The sequence below is a fragment of the Podarcis cretensis genome (assembly GCF_951804945.1).
Source record: "Podarcis cretensis genome assembly, chromosome: 10".
NCBI classification, from domain to species: domain Eukaryota; kingdom Metazoa; phylum Chordata; class Lepidosauria; order Squamata; family Lacertidae; genus Podarcis; species Podarcis cretensis.
Window position 1 is genome coordinate 12,478,795 of NC_137179.1, and position 17,878 is coordinate 12,496,672.

Sequence of the window (17,878 nt, forward strand, 5' to 3'; positions counted from 1 at the left end):
CCGATCAGAAGGTTGGCAGTTCGAATCCCCGCGACGGGGTGAGCTCCCATTGTTCGGTCCCTGCTCCTGCCAACCTAGCAGTTCGAAAGCACGTCAAAGTGCAAGTAGATAAATAGGTACCGCTCTGGTGGGAAGGTAAATGGTGTTTCGGTGCGCTGCTCTGGTTTGCCAGAAGCGGCTTAGTCATGCTAGCCACATGACCTGGAAGCTGTACACCGGCTCCCTCGGCCAATAAAGCGAGATGAGCGCTGCAACCCCAGAGTCGGCCACGACTGGACCTAATGGTCAGGGGTCCCTTTACCTTTAAGGGGCAATAATAACAGTTGTGCAATATGAAATCAAGTGCAATGGTTGCGCTAGCAGAAGCAGGATGTGCAACCTGTTGTGAGGACCATGCTACGTCCTGGCACGTTCTCTTGTGCAAACCATTCCACTAGCACAGGTAGTACACTGCTGAAGGACTTTAACATAGTGCTGCATTTAACTCCTCCCAGTATTTCTTGTAAGCAGCCCAGATGTTTCGTTACAATCAAGCAGTATACGAATTTTGCCAAATCCAGCAAAATAAAGAGTCATGCATGTTGAGAGTTGTAGACAAGCAACATCAGGAGGGGCGTGGCAATCTCATCCTCTGCTTTAACTGGTGATGCCAAGAATTGAACCCAGAAGCACCTCCATCCATCCATGTGCTCTAACCCTGAGCTTTGGTCCCTCCCTTAAGGCTCCGTCATTCTTTAAGATTCAGTAAAGTTGTGTGGGTGTGGGTTTTTTTTGCAATGAATGAAATGAAATCTGTTGCGTCTTCCAAAAATCAGTCCCTTACTTCGATGCTCTACCTGAACGGGCATAGCCCATAGGTTGGGACACAGGAAAAGGAACCACATCAGTTGATTAGTTTCAATGGCGACCAAGTTATTGATCTGTCCTAGAGTCATCTCTCCCATGGACAGGTTGGATGTGGAAAGTCTCAGCATCTTATTATAGATCATTGCCTGTGGAAAGAAGCAGGGCAAAATGTTGGTGGGTAGTATACATTCCTTTTCTTTAAATTATTATTTGTTTGCATATTTAATGAAGGAAAGAAGGAGGAGAAAAACATTTAAGACCATAAAGTGAAAAAATAGTATATAAATGATACTGAGATGTCAGGGACCGTACTGAGGAGGGCTGCACTGAGGAAGAATGGTGGGAGCCACCCTCTCTTCCTGATCCTGAATCTTCCCAGGAGCAGGAGGACAGTATAGATTTAGAACAGTGGTTTGCAGAGGGGCATAGTTCAGAAGGCAGAAGCTGGGAAATACTGGATGGGGAATAGCCAGCAGAAGAAACACTGGAAGAGAGAGAGTTAACAGATTCACAGTCTCTGGATAGCATCCACCCCTCTTCTCCGAAGTCTCGAAGAGCTCAGGAAGTATCAGAACAGTAAAACACAGAGGGTACAAGCTCAGATTACAAGACGTAGGAGTGACATGGATTAATAGGGACAGGGGGGGTGTATCCCTTAATTGGGAGCACCGCCATTTCTAGGAGACGGGTTCTTTGTTCTCTCGCTGTGATTATTAAAGATTCTAACTGGTAAGGCGTTCCTTTCATTTGATCTCTTATCTACTGCCACGGGGGGAGGAAGCCAATTCCCCGAAGCCTGACATGAGACTAACAACAACAACAAAAAGACCATCATCAATTCACAATCTAAACACAATAACTATCAGTATTATATTTGGTTAAATGTGTGAGTAGAAAGAAGCCCTCCAAACGTCCAGAGAAATATCCACACAAAATTGAAATAGTTGCCTGCAATAGTTAGTGGGTTGCTGTATAAGTCTCTAAGCAACCATAAGGGCTCCTAAAATCCACTTTTGACGTCCTCCCATTAATCCCCATACTACAGGAATAAAAGTACATGATCCCTAGGGATGTGCTCCACGGGGAGCTGGCTTGAGGCCTGAGGCCCATTGGCAGACCAACTCTACGCTACAAAGATGTCTGCAAACAAGACATGAACGTTGGCAACATCAACCTCGCTTTGTGGGTATCTCTCGCAGATGACCACAGCACCTGGAGGCAGTCAGATGGTGTATCCATATCGGTGACCAGAGGAGGAATCAGAGGCAGATTTGGGGAGTGCTGCTGGTTCGGTCACACTAGGCGTGGAACCTTGGGGGCACTGAAGGGAGCGCCGTAACTCTGCTTTAGGATGGAGCATGAGAGACAGGGGGCGTCGAATTTCGACATCATTTGCGGGTGGGGAGAAACCTTCCCTCAGCATCAATCTGTAGGGGGCAAATGTCACAAGACAGTCTGGGAGGGGGTTCATTACAGTCTGATGAATTGTGGGTATTTTTCTTTCTTTTCAATCCAGAACAATAAAAAAAGACTTGCCACTGCTTCAGGCTGAGATTCCTCTCAGAACAGCCTTGCAGCATTTCTGGGCCAGACTGAGCTTATAAAAAGTAAAAAGAAAAAAAATTCAACTACTCACAGCCACCTCATAAAAATGTAAGTGAATCTGAAAGTAGTTCAAATTACATTCTCCCATTGCCCCTGAAAGTCGACAATATCCCTCCCCCACAATCTTTGTGGGGGACAAAATGTTGTTTGAAGGTGGGGTGGCGGCTAAGGGTTGGGGAGACTTCTGCCCAGTTCAATTTTAAAAGCCTGATACCACTTGGTGGGGCAGACCTATATAGCTGGCTCCAGCCTTGTGATTCAAATCAGGAACCCCCAGCTGGTTTTGGACTACAACTCCCATCATCCCTAGTGTGTTTTAGTCCTCAAGTGCCTGAGTGAACAGTCATGTTTTATAATTTCTCTGGAATGTTATTAATGAGAGAGCAGATGCATCTTACACAGGAGGGCATCCTATTAACAAGGAGCCACCACCAAGAAGGCCCTGTCGTGTGTCAATGCCAACTGGGCAGCAGCCAGCAATGGCACTATGATGGAAGGAGAGTGGGATGAAACACAGGTCTTTTGCCTCTCCTATCAGGTACAAAGGACACTGGAGAGACTCCTTAATGCCATCCAAACAGCCAAACACTTTTTATCTAATCTGCCCCAATCCTCCTGGTCCGATTAGTCCAAAGTGTGGATAATTTGAAGCCTTGACCAAGCCATTTCACAGCCTGTGGAGTAATGTCTTTATTTACCAGCAAAGCTCCTCGTAGATTGATGCCTGTTTCTATGGTAACATAGTAGGAGGCCTGGAGAAAGGTCCTTTGCAGGATGAGGGCCAGGAAGAGGAGAACTGCCAGGACATAGGCGGTTTTGAGGAAATTGGTCGAAGTGAGGAACGGATCTGTAGAATTCTACGGAGCAAAATGGAAGAGATTGTTTCAACTAAGAGATAATATTGGAGGTCTAACCGAACAGCAAGAAAATGAAAAATAATAATAATTAGGGCTGTCACTCAATTATAGAAGGCCTAAGGCAATTAACCTGGAAAAAATGCATAAACGTGAATGTGAATAAACAATAATTGCTAAGAAAAAAGGACAAGAAAAACCACAATTTTTCTCTAAAGTATCAAAAAGAGAAAGTACAGTTAAAAATTAGAAGACTAAAATAATTCTGGAGTCTCTGATAAACAATAGTTTGTTGGTTGAAGAAACACACATCTTCCCTCCCGCTGTTTCATTCATGATTTGTTAAACCATAGTTTCCTGTGACATATGAATTGGGAAGCTTTTGGTATAAGTGCTTCTTACAAACTAGGTTATCAAATGTCTCAACTTGGTCTGTTTAAAAAGAAAAAGCCTATTCAAATGATGCTTCGACACACAAACACACACGCCCTTCCCCCATCACCTAAATTTTAGGTCCAATAAACAATAACCAACTGAGGACCAACAAGCTATCTCCCTAAAAAACATACTCTAATTTTACTTACTCTAACTGGGTAAATAGCTCCAGAGGTTAAGGCAGTGTAGTTTGCAGACGTTGCATTGGTCATGAGAATGTCGTTTTCAGTCTCGTTAGGAAAACTCATAACGATGCCGGAAATACAGAGCGGTCCAGCAAACCCCAGCAGGTCGGCTAAGTAACGGAACGTACTGCTCAGAAGGATTGGCCGCCCGAAGGCGCGATACATGGCAAGCCAGATGGAAGGCTTGCGGTTTGGCTTGTCCTCCACCTTTTTCTGAGAAAGAAATAATAATAATAATAGTAATTTATTATTTATACCCTGCCCATCTGGCTAAGTTTCCCCAGCCACTCTGGGCGGTTTCCAATCGAGTGTTAAAAACAATACAGCATTAAACAGAGTGCAAATTAGAGATGCAAATTTCAAAATAAATAAAACTTTTTTCCTTGTGAGGATGCTGCTCTCTTCTAAAAATAAATCAACTTACATGAAACGACCCGAACAGAAGCATGTTTGTCCTACAATCAATCTCTAAAACTGAATCGATACAGGGTACGTTGAGGTAAAGGGGCTTTTCTACGTAAACGAAGAACCAGCATGACCGTTTCCCCAAATATGGATATTCACGTTCTGTCCAATTTGCACCGTTGCTTTAGGAAAAATGGAGTTGCAACTATCCTTTGGAAACAGGACTCGCAGAAATTGGAGCTGACGGTCCATTCAATTAACTACCCAAAATCATCCCACATGGAGGTTGTGCTGAAGGCACTCCCTATTCATTATTCTTGGTTTGACTTTGGCTCCTTTTAGTTTGGTTTATTGTTCATTTGATCCCCACCCCCACCCCACCCCCACCCCCTGTAATCTGCCTTGAAACTCTTCTTGGATTAAATGTGACGTATAACTTTAGAAAACAGCCAACTAAATAAAAATAGAACTATTACCGCTGCTATTATAGTAACAGATCTTTGGTAGATTGCTTTGACATAGGACCATGAACCTGAGGCTGACAAGAGTTATTCTCACCACAAAATTGTGTCTGAGATAATTTAACTGCCTCATGTTCAGCATCTTTCGCTGAAGCATGATAAAAGGCTTTGGGGAAGAAAAGATTCCTACATTCTCCAAAGGGATAGAATGCACTCAAGGCCAGCTCTGTCCCATTTTATACAGGAACAGTTTGGCTTAATCCTTCTCTCCTCAGAAACCTTATAAACCGGCTATGCATGAGTAACAGCTAGCAAGATCGCTGAAATATAAGTCTATGGTACCAGCATGAACAATGGCAAACGGTAGCAGCTGCCTCAGGCCTCCAGATGTAGAATAACTTTCGGAACTTTCCTAAATTTGCCTGTAGTTCCTTTTTCAAAGCAGGTGTGGCAAGGATTGGATATGAAAAGCATGCAATCTACCCCCAAGCTTGGGCATTTTGGGGCACCGTGGGACCCCAAAACAGGATGTCCCGATTTTATCAGGACAGTTGAGGGGTATGCAATGGCCATCTGACCTTTGTTCAAAAATCTCTGGTGAAGGATCCGATGAAGATGAATTCGGCTGGATCAATGGGAGAAATTATGGAAATGTGATATTAAATTTATGGCATGTTACACAATCAGAGAAAATTTGATGAAAATGGTGTACCAATGGTACTTAACTCTGCTAAAACCGGCTAAAATTTGCAAACTAAAATCAAATACCTGTTGGAGATGCAAGAAAGAAATAGGAACAATGTTTCATATGTGGTGGGAATGCCAACCTATTAAACAATTTTGGAATGAAATATATGAAGAAATCAAAAAGATGTTTAAAATAACTTTTAGTAAAAAAACCCCAGAGGCATTCCTTTTAGGTATAATCACAAACGATATTCCTGACAATCAAAGGAAAGTATTCCTCTACGCGACAACAGCTGCCAGGATGCTCATAGCAAAAAATTGGAAAGGGAGAAAAATTCCATCAATGAAAGAATGGCAAATTAAATTTTGTGAATATATACATCTGACAAGACTCACAGCATTCATAAGGGAACAATCGGACCAAAAATTATTAAAAGAATGGGGATGTGCTAAAGAGTATATGAAAAAACATTGTTCTGGAGTAAGTATATCGGTATGTAACGAATGAAGCTTTGCAGGGTTAAAGAAAGAGAAAAATTGTGCAAAACGTATAAAGATAGAGGTAATCGGACACGACTAAATGACTAAACAACAACAAAATCTACATTAGACGCAACAATTTAGAAAGAGTAAAAATTCTGAGGTCTTAGAACAAAGGAAGGAAGTCAGTATGTGTATACGTACGTAACGATCAGAATGATGATATGGATTTATTTGTAGATGTGTTTTTGTTTTGTGTTTGTTTTTTCTGGTGTTTTGTGTTTTGTTTTGTTTTTGCTTGTTTGTGGTGCTTTATTTTGGATTCAATGTTTGTAATTTTTGTTGTAATTTTGCATTGAAAATAAAAAATTAAAATTTAAAAAAAGGAAGATGAATGAACTTGGATGGCTTTCAAAGTGGGTTAGACAAATTACTGGAAGGTAAGATTGCATCAAGGGATGCGGGTGGCACTGTGGGTTAAACCACAGAGCCTAGGACTTGCCGATCAGAAGGCCGGCGGTTGAATCACCGTGACGGGGTGAGCTCCCGTTGCTTCGTCCCAGCTCCTGCCAACCTAGCAGTTCGAAAGCATGTCAAAGTGCAAGTAGATAAATAGGTACCACTCCGGGGGGAGGTAAACAGCGTTTCCGTGTGCTGCTCTGGTTCGCCAGAAGCGGCTTAGTCATGCTGGCCACATGACCCAGAAGCTGTACACTGCCTCCCCTGGTCAATAAACTGAGATGAGCGCTGCAACCCCAGAGTCGGTCACGACTGGACCTAATGGTCAGGGGTCCCTTTGCCTTTACCTTTTAAGATTGCATCAATGGCTAACAGCCACAATGGCTGTGTTCGACCTCAACTATTGGAGGCATTATAGGAATCAAAAGCAGAGCGAGTGGCTGTCACAATCAGGTTCTCTTCCCGCTCAGGAAGTTACCTTTTGCTCCTCATACGCATCTTTCAAGCGGACGTAGTTTGTAAGGGCTCGCATGGCGATCGGCAGTTTCCCAATCGCCTTCAGGTCAATAGGCTTCCTGTGAGCTGATATGATAAGCGTGTTCATCCACCAGTAGGTTGCTTTGGAGAGCAAGTTGACAAAGGGCTGCAGGAACCTCACACCCAGATCCTGTAGATCTTCAGGAGGCTTCACTTTCTGAGGGTCTGTGAAAAACACATATTTCTGGGGATAAAAACAACAAAGAACAAGTTGAGTGGCAGGTGATTTTTTAAATGTTTTTCCTCCCCATTTCTTTTATTTATTTATTTTATTTATATACAGTGGTACCTCGGGTTACATACACTTCAGGTTACATACGCTTCAGTTTACAGACTCCGCTAACCCAGAAATGGTACCTCGGGTTAAGAACTTTGCTTCAGGATGAGAACAGAAATCGCGCAGCAGCAGTGGGAGGCCCCATTAGCTAAAGTGGTACTTCAGGTTAAGAACAGTTTCAGGTTAAGAACGGACCTCCAGAACGAACTAAGTTCTTAACCCGAGGTACCACTGTATTAAGTTATAAATAAACCTGAGTTTAAGTTATAAATAAACCTGTAATTTTATTTGTCTGGTATTTTTATCTTGTGAACCGCACTGAGACATTTGGGTGAAGGGCACTATATAAATTTAATAAATAATATCTTGCCCTTCCTTCAAGGAGTTCAAAGTGGCAGACCTGCTTGTCTCTCCACCCCACAACCCAGTTCATTTCATCCCCACAGGAAACCAGGTGAGGTAGGTTGAGCTCAGGGATGGCGACTAACCCAAATTCACCTAAATTTAATAATGTTTTTATAAATGGCTGGTTACCATTCTATGTCCTTCTAACTATGTTTGTGGGAGGCGGGGCTATGGATTTGTTTTGGCTTGGGTCTTCTTTTTATGATGTGCTTTGTGTTTTCATTTTGTGTTTTTCTGCTGTGAACCTCCCTAAAATGAAGAGCAGTATACAAATTTAGTAAGTAATATAAATAATAATAAAATAGTAAGCTTCTTGGCCAAGCAGAGACTAGAACCTGAATTTTCTCAGTCCAGAACTAACACCCTTAACAACTGCACCACAGTGGGCTCCTGGGTCGTTTTTAACAGCCTGTCATTTATTACATGACTACTCCCTTTAAAAATTAGTTGCTCTTCCAAATGGTTCTTCTCTCAAAGATAAGAGCACAAGCAGGGCCTAGCTGGAGCAGAGATCTGAGACTTCTACCAGGAATGCAGAATCTGTGTCCCACCAACACCCATCACCCCTGACCGTTGGCCATGCTGGCTGGGCCTGATGGGAGTTGGGTGTCCAAAAACATCTAGAAACATCTAATTGCCCTCCAGATGTTTTTGGACCACAATGCCATGTTCTCCATCCAGGTCACAGGGTCCCTGCCATCTGTGAACAACTGCCCACTCCAAAAACTAAAGAATGAGGGTGACAGATTTTCATAAGAAGGGAGTTTTTGTTTCCTTCTACTTCAGTAGTGAGGGTTTCCTTTCTTTCCACTTGGACCACCATGAAACAGAAATGCTTCAACAGGTGTTTCCAACAGGTAAAGTGTCCTACATGGTGCGAAAGATGCAGGTGTGGGGTGTGATCCATGAGAGGCAGTCAAGTACAACATTCCTTGAAATGCTAGAGAAGACATGCGAGGGAATGTTTGGTCCAGCCAGTCGAAACTTCCTGTTCCTCCTGGCTGGAGCATCCTTCCTTTTGCATGTGATAGTAGGTGGGCACGACCTAACCTGTCCAGGTAACAAAAGGACGAGCCATGCAGCAACCTCTCTCTCTTTTTGACTTCCTTCTTCGTTTGACCAGCTTTTAGCTAGGACTGCTCTGCTAGCTCTGCACTGGGATTATTCCCCCATATGGGGTAGATCCACATGTACATATTTGTAGCGAAGTCTGCCTTTAGGAATCCAACTGTGAACTGATGTGAGTAAACTTCTTTTATTGACTTTGAATAAGATTGTGGCATCTTTATTCTTTTAAGAGGGATTTAAGGGAACTGACCAGGAACGTACAATTCAATCTGAGACAGACTGAATTGTATAATAGTGAGCAGCTCACATGAGCTTGCAACCAGCTATCTGCTGTGCATGTAAAAAGGGGAATGTAACTCTGCTAAGTAAAGGAACTTGCTAACATAAATTAGGAAGGATATCAATAAACAATATATATTCTCCTGCCACCCTGAACATTTCCATAGCAGAGACGGGCAGTGGGGCTGCACAAGAAGAAGTTCCTATAGTGAAGGGTTTCCCAAACTTGGGTCTCCAGGTGGTTTTGGACTACAAGTCCCATCATCCCTAGGTAGCAATCAGCTGGAAACCCAAGTTTAGGACACACTGCTATAGTGCATGGGAAGTGGGGAGCTTGATATACACCCTAATTCAAAGCCACTGCATGATGCACCTTTTTTGTGTTTTTTTCACAGGGTCCTAAATCTGTAAGCCAGCATTTCAAAATAAACATTCCAAGAGCTGGGAGATGATGGGAGTGATTGACTTCAGCAAGGGCTAAACTCTTCCACTCCACTAGCCAGTGGCTGGTGGATAACACGGCAAAGTTATCAAAAGTCTGGAATCTATGCCAAGGGGAACGCACCCTGACACGGATGACGTTAATCTCCACTGCCATCAATAACCCATAGAGCACAACCATCAGTCCGGTGATGCAGAAACGCAGCTGCTGAAAGCTGAACCCGTCTTGGCAATATCTGACCAGCTTGATAGTTTTGGTGACAAAGGCCATGACCCAGTACAGAAACAGAGCTGCAACATAAAGGAAGAAATAACACTTAGTTATACATAGGGATCAGTAATCTCTAATCTATCAATCAATCTGTCCAGAGTCTGCTGAGGATATAACCAGTTTAAAAACAGAGGTTATGGAAACAGTGTGTTGTTTCCAATGTTCTTCTTCTTTGGCGATTGTCTTCCATAAACACGGTTTTAACAGTGAGTCCGTAAGTGACTGTGGAGGCCAATTCTGGATCCACATGTCCTTCCATGGTGGGGACATTGGTTTCTAGGCGGGAGTTGATCACGGTGTGGATTTGCCAAGCATGCCTTCCTTTTAGCACGTTTCTCCCTTGCGTCCTGAGTTCAAGTGTCTTCAAAGCCCATGACACCTTTGGTAAAAGCTGTTCTCCAACTGGAGTGCTTGCAGGCCAGTGTTTCCCAGTTGTCAGTGTTTATACTACATTTTTTTAGATTTGCCTTGAGACGGTCTTTAAACCTCTTTTGTTGACCACCAGCATTACGCTTTCCATTTTAGCCATACTCAAAGTAGGCCCAGCAATCTTAATGGACGTGGCTAACTTAAGTGCATTAATTTTGATGGGTCTACTCTGAGTCGGATACAATCCACTAGAGACAACTGAACAAGGCTGACATATAATAGGCATCTAAAGATTGCTATCCTAAATCTACAAGCCCTTTTCTCAATGCACTGGTGTCTTCTGTTCTTTGGGATGTACACAGCCTCTCTAGCTGTTGTGTCTCTGCCATGCATTCCCACGGAGGGAAAACACACGTGTGTCTCATTTTATTCCTCACAGCACAAATATTTATTTATCAGCAGGGAATCCAGCATGGCTTAGGTTGCACCAGTTTGCTCAAAAAGCCCACTGAAAAGAGAGTGTGTGCTTTTTAAAACAAAAACAAAAAAACAACTGCTTACCCAGAAGTAGTTTTGGAAAATTTGAGGTCTCAATATTGTGGTAATAAACGATAGATGTTGTCGCTGCTACAAATCCCATTATAGCAGGGAGGAAGAGATGTAGGTGGCGAGACTTCAACTGTCTGCAAGGGAACAAGGGTGATGTCAAAAATGTGACTGGATTGCCAAGTATCGAGTTCAGGCAGATAAACTATAAAGCTCAGAAGCCCCTGTTCAAATCTCACCCTGTGAAAGATTCACTAGCCAGCCTTGAGCACTAAGCCTACACCACAAGACTGGCTCTAGATGTTGTTTTGTAAAGTGCTTTGAGGTGGGTTTTTGTTTGTTTTTTATGATCATGTGGTTATATAAATTTAATGGCATAAATAAAACAAATCCCAACAGGCTCAGGCAGCATGGTCAATGGTCAGGGGACATAAGAGTTGTGGTTCAACAACTTTTGGAAGCCACAAGGTTGGGGAAGCTTGGAGTAGGATATTGCTAAAAAGCACACGGGAAGATGGTAGAAAGCGAGGATATTAGGATAATATGAGCTTTAGCCCAATGGCCCACCTAGACCAGCATCCTGTGGCCAGCCAGTTGTCTGTAGGAAACCTGGAAGCAGAATGTGAGCTCAAGAGCATTCCCCTATGATGTGGTCTCCAACAACTAGAATTCAGAAACACTTAATGCCTTTGACTGTATAGGCCAGGGGTCAGCAACCTAAGGCCCATGGGCCACAAGCAGCCCATGGGGGTCGTTTAACCAGCCCATGGACCCCCACTGCCCACTCAGGGACCCCCGCCACCCGCTCGGTTGGCTCCTGTGCACCACGCTAAACCAACATGGAGCAGAGTGGGGACCGCCTTCCATGACGCTGGCCGGCTTCCTGCAGTCAATGGGAAGCTGTGCATGCCTCTTCTGCCCCGGAAGGAGCGCCAGAAATAGTGTTTGTGCATGCATGCACACACATGCACACACACACCACGGCATCTTAAGACCGTGAACTGGCCCAAGCCACAAAAACATTGCCAACCCCTGGTGCAGGCAGAGCTAGCAGCTATGGCTAGCAGCCACTGATAGGATAAAGCTCTAAGTGTTCCATTTCTTGGCTGTAGTCTACTAGGCAAGATAATTGTGGGAGACCTCCAGACCGTGCCTGTTTCGGAGTGAGATTCAATCACATACTGTACCAGCAACTTCAAGTTGAGCAATGAATGCTGATACAGAGCTGTTGCGCAACAAACCGCCTTTCCCAGAAGATCGGACTTTTTGCAATAAGGAAAGTGGCGGGAAACGCATCGGAAAACATGAGACAGCACTTGCTTTGACGCAGCGTTGCCCAGAAAACAGACCAGTGTGAACAAATAGTTGACGGTGTCTCATCTCACTGCAAACAAAAGCGGGATGGGTGCTGGCCTAGAAACTCCTGCTGTTTCAAGAGGGAGACGAACAACAGCAAGGAAAGTGAAATGTTCCACCTGCTGCTGGCATTTCTGTCTCAGTGTCTGTTGCAGCTGGGGAAAGTTAAATAGAACGGCAATGCCTTTTCCCTTTAGGAAGCAAAGAAGAAAGAGGTTTGCAATCCTTTGGGAAATGCTATGAGCTTGGTGTTACACAAGTAGCAAGGGATTTTTTTCTCCCACTCCGTAAGAACGTAAGAGATCAGGTCAGTGGCCCACCATAGATCATAGAATCATAGAATCATAGAGTTGGAAGAGACCCCAAGGGCCATCGAGTCCAACCCCCTGCCAAGCAGGAAACACCATCAGAGCACTCCTGACATATGGTTGTCAAGCCTCTGCTTAAAGACCTCCAAAGAAGGAGACTCCACCACACACCTTGGCAGCAAATTCCACTGTCGAACAGCTCTTACTGTCAGGAAGTTCTTTCTAATGTTTAGGTGGAATCTTCTTTCTTGTAGTTTGGAGCCATTGCTCCGTGTCCGCTTCTCTGGAGCAGCAGAAAACAACCTTTCTCCCTCCTCTATGTGACATCCTTTTATATATTTGAACATGGCTATCATATCACCCCTTAACCTCCTCTTCTCTAGGCTCAGTATCCTGTTCTGACAGTGGCCAACTTGATGCCAGTGGGAAACCCGCAAGCGGGGCGGAGGAAGGGGGGTGCGGTGGGGGCGGGTGGAACCGGGTGTCACCACTGAGGGGGGTGACAAAATGCCAGGCGGCACTCACCATGGAGCCTGCAGCACGCCCGAGCTACACGTCTCTCCTGGGAGTGACATGGTGGTTTGGGCACCCGTAGGCTCCACGCTGCCCCAAACGGTCCACCCGTCACCTCCCCATCAGCTGTAGGGCCGCTGAGTGGGAGGAGGCAAGCAGACTCCTCGGAGGCCCCACGGAGCGTCCTGCCCCAGCTGGCCCTGCCCCGCGGGCAGCCGGCTCTGGCCCTGGGTGCAGGGCACATGCACTGGCCCAGGTGCCCAATCGGCTTGCTCTGCCGCTGCCTGCAAGCAGGAGTCAAGCACAATAGCTCTTCCCCCTCCTGTGGCATCCAACACAACCGTGGAGGTGGAACATGGACATGAAACCTTGTAGCCATCAATAGCTCTCTCCTCCATGAATCCGCCTAAACCTCATCTAGGTTGGTGGCCATCACTGTGGGAGCGAGTTCCAAAGTTGAACTATGTGCAGCCAAGCACTTACGCATCTGAAACGATGCCCTCTCCTATTTCACACACGTGCACAAACAGGAGGGTGAACGTCAGGATCCATCGCAGGTTGTGTCCAGGGAAGTGAAGCCACGTGTTGTGATGGATCTGAACTTTTGAGCTTTGGCTTCCCCAGCCTGAAACATACAATTATACGCATCAAAAGATATTCCTGGGGACTCCTAAAACCCTTGGACCCTTTCGGAAGCAAATGGCAATAAAAGCATCGTGAAGGAACTTCAGACAGATTGGCTTAGTTTTATTGATTACTTTGCACTGGCATAGTGGTCTCGGAAGGTAGGGTTTTTTTAATGGTAAGTCCACTACAACTCTTTACAGAAGCTTCTCTGTCTTTTATTGAATTTTGCAGACTCATACAACTATAGAATGGTAGAGTTTAAAGGTGCCCCAAGAGTCATCAAGACTGTTTTTCAGTACCCATCGCATGTACATATAGAGTGGTACCTTGGGTTACATATGCTTCAGGTTACAGTCTCCGCTAACCCAGAAATATTACCTTGGGTTAAGAACTTTGCTTCAGGATGAGAACAGAAATCGTGCAGCGGCGGCACAGAGGTAGCAGGAGGCCCCATTAGCTAAAGCGGTGCTTCAGGTTAAGAACAGTTTCAGGTTAAGAACGGACCTCCGGAACAAATTAAGTACTTAACCCGAGGTACCACTGTATAGGTATAGAGCAGGCTTCCTCAACATCGGCCCTCCAGATGTTTTGAGACTACAATTCCCATCATCCCTGACCACTGGTCCTGCTAGCTAGGGATCATGGAAGCTGTAGGTCAAAAACATCTGGAGGGCCAAGTCTGAGGAAGCCTGGTATATAGCAACACAAAAACATTTCAGACAGGAATGTTCCAAACAACAATGCACATAACTTAGCAGGTCATAAACTCTCAGCCGCGTATTACTTACCAATGAACAATATAGGAAAGGTGATAAATAAGAGGAAAACGTGAGGTACCAAATTGAGGGCATCCAGAAAGCAGACGTTCTTTAAGAAGCCGGCGCTGATGTTATAGGCAGAAGGGTTGTCGTTGCCACAAAATGCGACTTTCATTGCTTCCACTCAGTTGCGCTGACGAGAGGGAAGCAAACCAAATGTTTGTGATAACATCAGGGAAAACTTTTTGGGCTGTTTATTTATTTGCTTGTTAGCCCAAACACAAACCTGTCCTTAGCAACCACATCAGATCTTTGAAGAATTACAGGACTAGAGGAGCCTCTACGAAGAACAGCACGAGGCCTACAGGGCAAAGGACCAAAAATTGAGCCATATCTGCACCGAACATTTAAAGCACCATTATGTCACTTTAATGGCCATGGCTTCCCCCAAAGAATCCTGGGAGCTGCAGTTTGCTAAGGATGCTGAGAGGAGTTTGAACACCCTTATTCCCCTCACAAGACCACAATGCTCCAAGGGGCTCAGACTGGCAAACACAGTCCAGGTATCTTCATAACAAGGCTGTAAGGTAGGATAGACTGAGAAAAAGAGGTTGTTGTTGTTAGAATTTATATACCACCCTATACTCTCAGGGCGGTTCACAGAATTATTTAGCAAGCTCTGAGGCTGGTACATCATCCTGATACCAAACCCAACACGCTCCCTGCCGCCAGCAAAGATGGATTGGTAGGTAGCAAATCCTGAGCAGTAAATTATATGTTAACGTGCACAAAATAAAGGCATATATTGTGTACATAACGCATATATAAAAGAGTTGAGCCCTATGCTGTACTATATTTCTACAGCATAATGTTATGTTAATACATACTTTTTAAAAAACCATAATATGCATTCTTGAATGTATCTGCTTATGTGCTGGCAACTTTAGGAAACCTGGATTAATAATATATGTGCAGTGTTGTCTATCATATGAACAGGGATGGGAGCCTATGGCAATTTCGGTTTCTCCCAGTTTCTCACTTTTCCAATCTTAAATTCAGTTCTCCACATCCATTTGCTATTGTTTGTTTGTTTGCTTGCTTGCTTGCTTGTTTGTCTGTTTTAAAGAGTTGTCATGAAAATTAGCCAGCATTTAGTGAGAATTGTTCCTAATAAACACATTTTTTTTGTATAAAAATTCGTCTAAGAAGACATTTTTGAACGCTTTTTCCACAAATGCCTGCATTGTTATGCACACCTCATTCTTGTATTCATGCTTCTTGACTGGAGAAATGCATTGCAAAATTTGGGGAAGTGCTAATTTTGAAATATGGCTGTGTTCCAGAGTTCAAATATTGTTCCAGAAAATGCAGATTTAGATAGATTCACTTTTAAATGCAAACTGAATCAAATTTCACCCAGATCTCTAGCTCCAACTCACATCCACCACAGATTCTGTGGCCAGAATTCTTTATCTGAGAAACGCAAATTGCTAACGGTGAAATGTTATTTAATCAGAACTCCCAACAAATCATCATGAGTTGCTTGGGCTGTGTTGAAGAAAGCCAGAGAGTATTAGGAAAATATATTCAACTTACCCCATACAACCCATGCTGACTTATGGGGAGTTCTGATTAAATAACATCTCACAGTTAACAATTTTCATTTCCCAGATAAAGAATTATGTATGTGTTAACTGCTGGTGGCTACTTTTTAAAAAAAAATCTTACAAGGATTTAGATTTTGATAATATCTCAGATACTAATAACACAAACTATTCTTAACTGTTCAACCCTGAACAGTATTAACCATTTATATTTAATGTGTATGTCCAAAATTGTATGGAACCTATAACACTGGGTAGTATGCAATGCTAGTCTTACTCAGAGTAAACCCATTGAAGTTACTGGATATGAATAACTGAGGTTCATTACTTTCAGTGGTTTTACTGTGAGTCAGATTTAGTTGAAATTGTTTTTCCCCTCTTTCTCCAGAGTTTGGATTATGTGCAATGGACCAAAATCACTCCGGACACGAACCTGCCAAAATTAAGTCCTCTTCTCTCTCGCTGATTTTGGTGAGAGAAGTTAAACATGTGCTGAATTCATTCTGATTGACATCAACAAAAAATCCATGGCTGCAATCCTACACACACACACTGAAGAGAAAGCAATCGTATACCCACTCACAGGCAAAGTAAACCCCATTAAACTCGATAGGACGTAAAGTGGATCTTATTTCGAGGTGAAAATACTTCGGAATATGCTGCAAATACGCTGAACATCTTTAGCTGGATTGTGAGTTAAGTGTGTTAAGAAAAAGTACAGACTTATTGTCATAGTTGTGTATAAAGCGGTTAAAATGACACTACAAAGTAACATGTGCAACTATATATTACCAACTATACAAATACTCTTTCCCCCCCTTCGTTTTTACAAAAAGCTTAATGCACGCACTTGTACAGTCTCCCGTTTCATTATTCTGTGATTCTGTGCTGCCATCAGGTTTCGTGCGTTGTAACCAGTTTCAGAAAAAGAAATCTCTCACCCAGCCAGTCTAAGCGATACAAGAGAGCAAAAGTGATCTCTAGGTAGGAACCGGTAAATAAAAAGTTAAAACAGCTCTCAGTGTCAAACTCTAGAGAAGTAGAGAAGGAGTTTGGGGCTGGGGAGGGGAGAGAGGATTTTGTTCCAAGGAAGAGCAGGGAAAAGTTTAGGAGCGGACAGCATTTTCGATGGCAGATCAGACCCAGTTGTAGAATTACTCACCTTCCCAAACAAACACACACGCACACACTTCGCACAGAACGCCAAGGCACACTTCTCCAGGTGGGACCAGGATCACGCAGGCAGAGGAGATCTGCTCCGCTGGAGGAAGCAGACACAAGCAAGACCCAGAGCGGCTTATTTTTAGGCTGGTGATGGGGAGATCAGCTGCTGCCTCCTATCGGGTTTCCAAAGTGAACAGATTCTTCTTGCGTCTTTCTCACACAGGCACTGTGGCGGGAAGGAAACTAGGGAGAGAGGCAAGCGAGCTTAAAAGAATCACACTTTACATGGGTTTTTATCATACAAATTCCTCCTTCCTCTGTACTGAAGGGTACTCAAAGGAAGAGGGATGGGAGAACCTGCCAATTTTGGTTTCTCATTTCAAGTTCAGTTCCCCACATTTCTTCCATCGTTTTGTGATCGTTTTATATATTAAAAAGTCCTCGTGAAAATTCGTCAGTATTTTCTTGCACATCTCTCCTTATAAACGCATCTTTCTATGCAGTTTTGCCCAATATACACATTTTTGCAAAGCAATTTCCCCTTCTACCATGCATTTTATACATCCTATTTTCCCCAGCGTTATGCACAATTTACCCTAGTGTGTGCATTCTTGTACGCATTACTTGGCCAGAGAAATGCATTACAAAATTCAGGGAAGTGTGGGTTTTTATGGATGGCTGCTTTTCAGTTCACATGCTGTTTCAGAATGTGCGGATTATGTAGGTTCACCTACAGATGCAAACTGAATCGGATTTCTCTCCCAGCTGTACCAAAAACAGCTAAATCATAATAATGCACTGGCTCCCGGTGGAGTACAGGGTCAGGTTTAAGTTGCTGGTTTTGACCTTTAAAGCTCTATGCGGCCTAGGACCCATGTACCTACGGGACTGCCTCTCCTGGTATGCCCTGTGGAGGACCTTAAGTCTACAAATGGCAA

General features: G+C 43.8%; 1 protein-coding gene across 9 annotated transcripts in view; it reads right to left on the reverse strand.

Annotated features, from left to right (window-relative positions):
• The window catches only part of ABCC9 (ATP binding cassette subfamily C member 9), an 87,044-nt gene extending 69,936 nt beyond the window's left edge, over positions 1 to 17,108 (reverse strand). For 3 of the 9 annotated variants that reach the window (XM_079992143.1, XM_079992145.1, XM_079992140.1), the window contains exons 1-9: positions 16,939 to 17,107; positions 14,203 to 14,365; positions 13,271 to 13,412; positions 10,626 to 10,747; positions 9,549 to 9,715; positions 6,896 to 7,138; positions 3,890 to 4,138; positions 3,150 to 3,308; positions 837 to 992 (exon numbers count right to left, since the gene is read on the reverse strand). In XM_079992143.1, coding sequence (XP_079848269.1) covers positions 837 to 992; positions 3,150 to 3,308; positions 3,890 to 4,138; positions 6,896 to 7,138; positions 9,549 to 9,715; positions 10,626 to 10,747; positions 13,271 to 13,412; positions 14,203 to 14,347 — 1,383 coding nt within the window. In that variant the 5' untranslated portion in view covers positions 14,348 to 14,365; positions 16,939 to 17,107. Of the gene's footprint in view, positions 1 to 836; positions 993 to 3,149; positions 3,309 to 3,889; positions 4,139 to 6,895; positions 7,139 to 9,548; positions 9,716 to 10,625; positions 10,748 to 13,270; positions 13,413 to 14,202; positions 14,366 to 16,938 lie in introns of all 9 variants that reach the window. The other 6 variants (XM_079992146.1, XM_079992141.1, XM_079992144.1 and 3 more) reach the window with 3 other exon arrangements.
• Between the last annotated feature and the right edge of the window lie 770 nt (positions 17,109 to 17,878).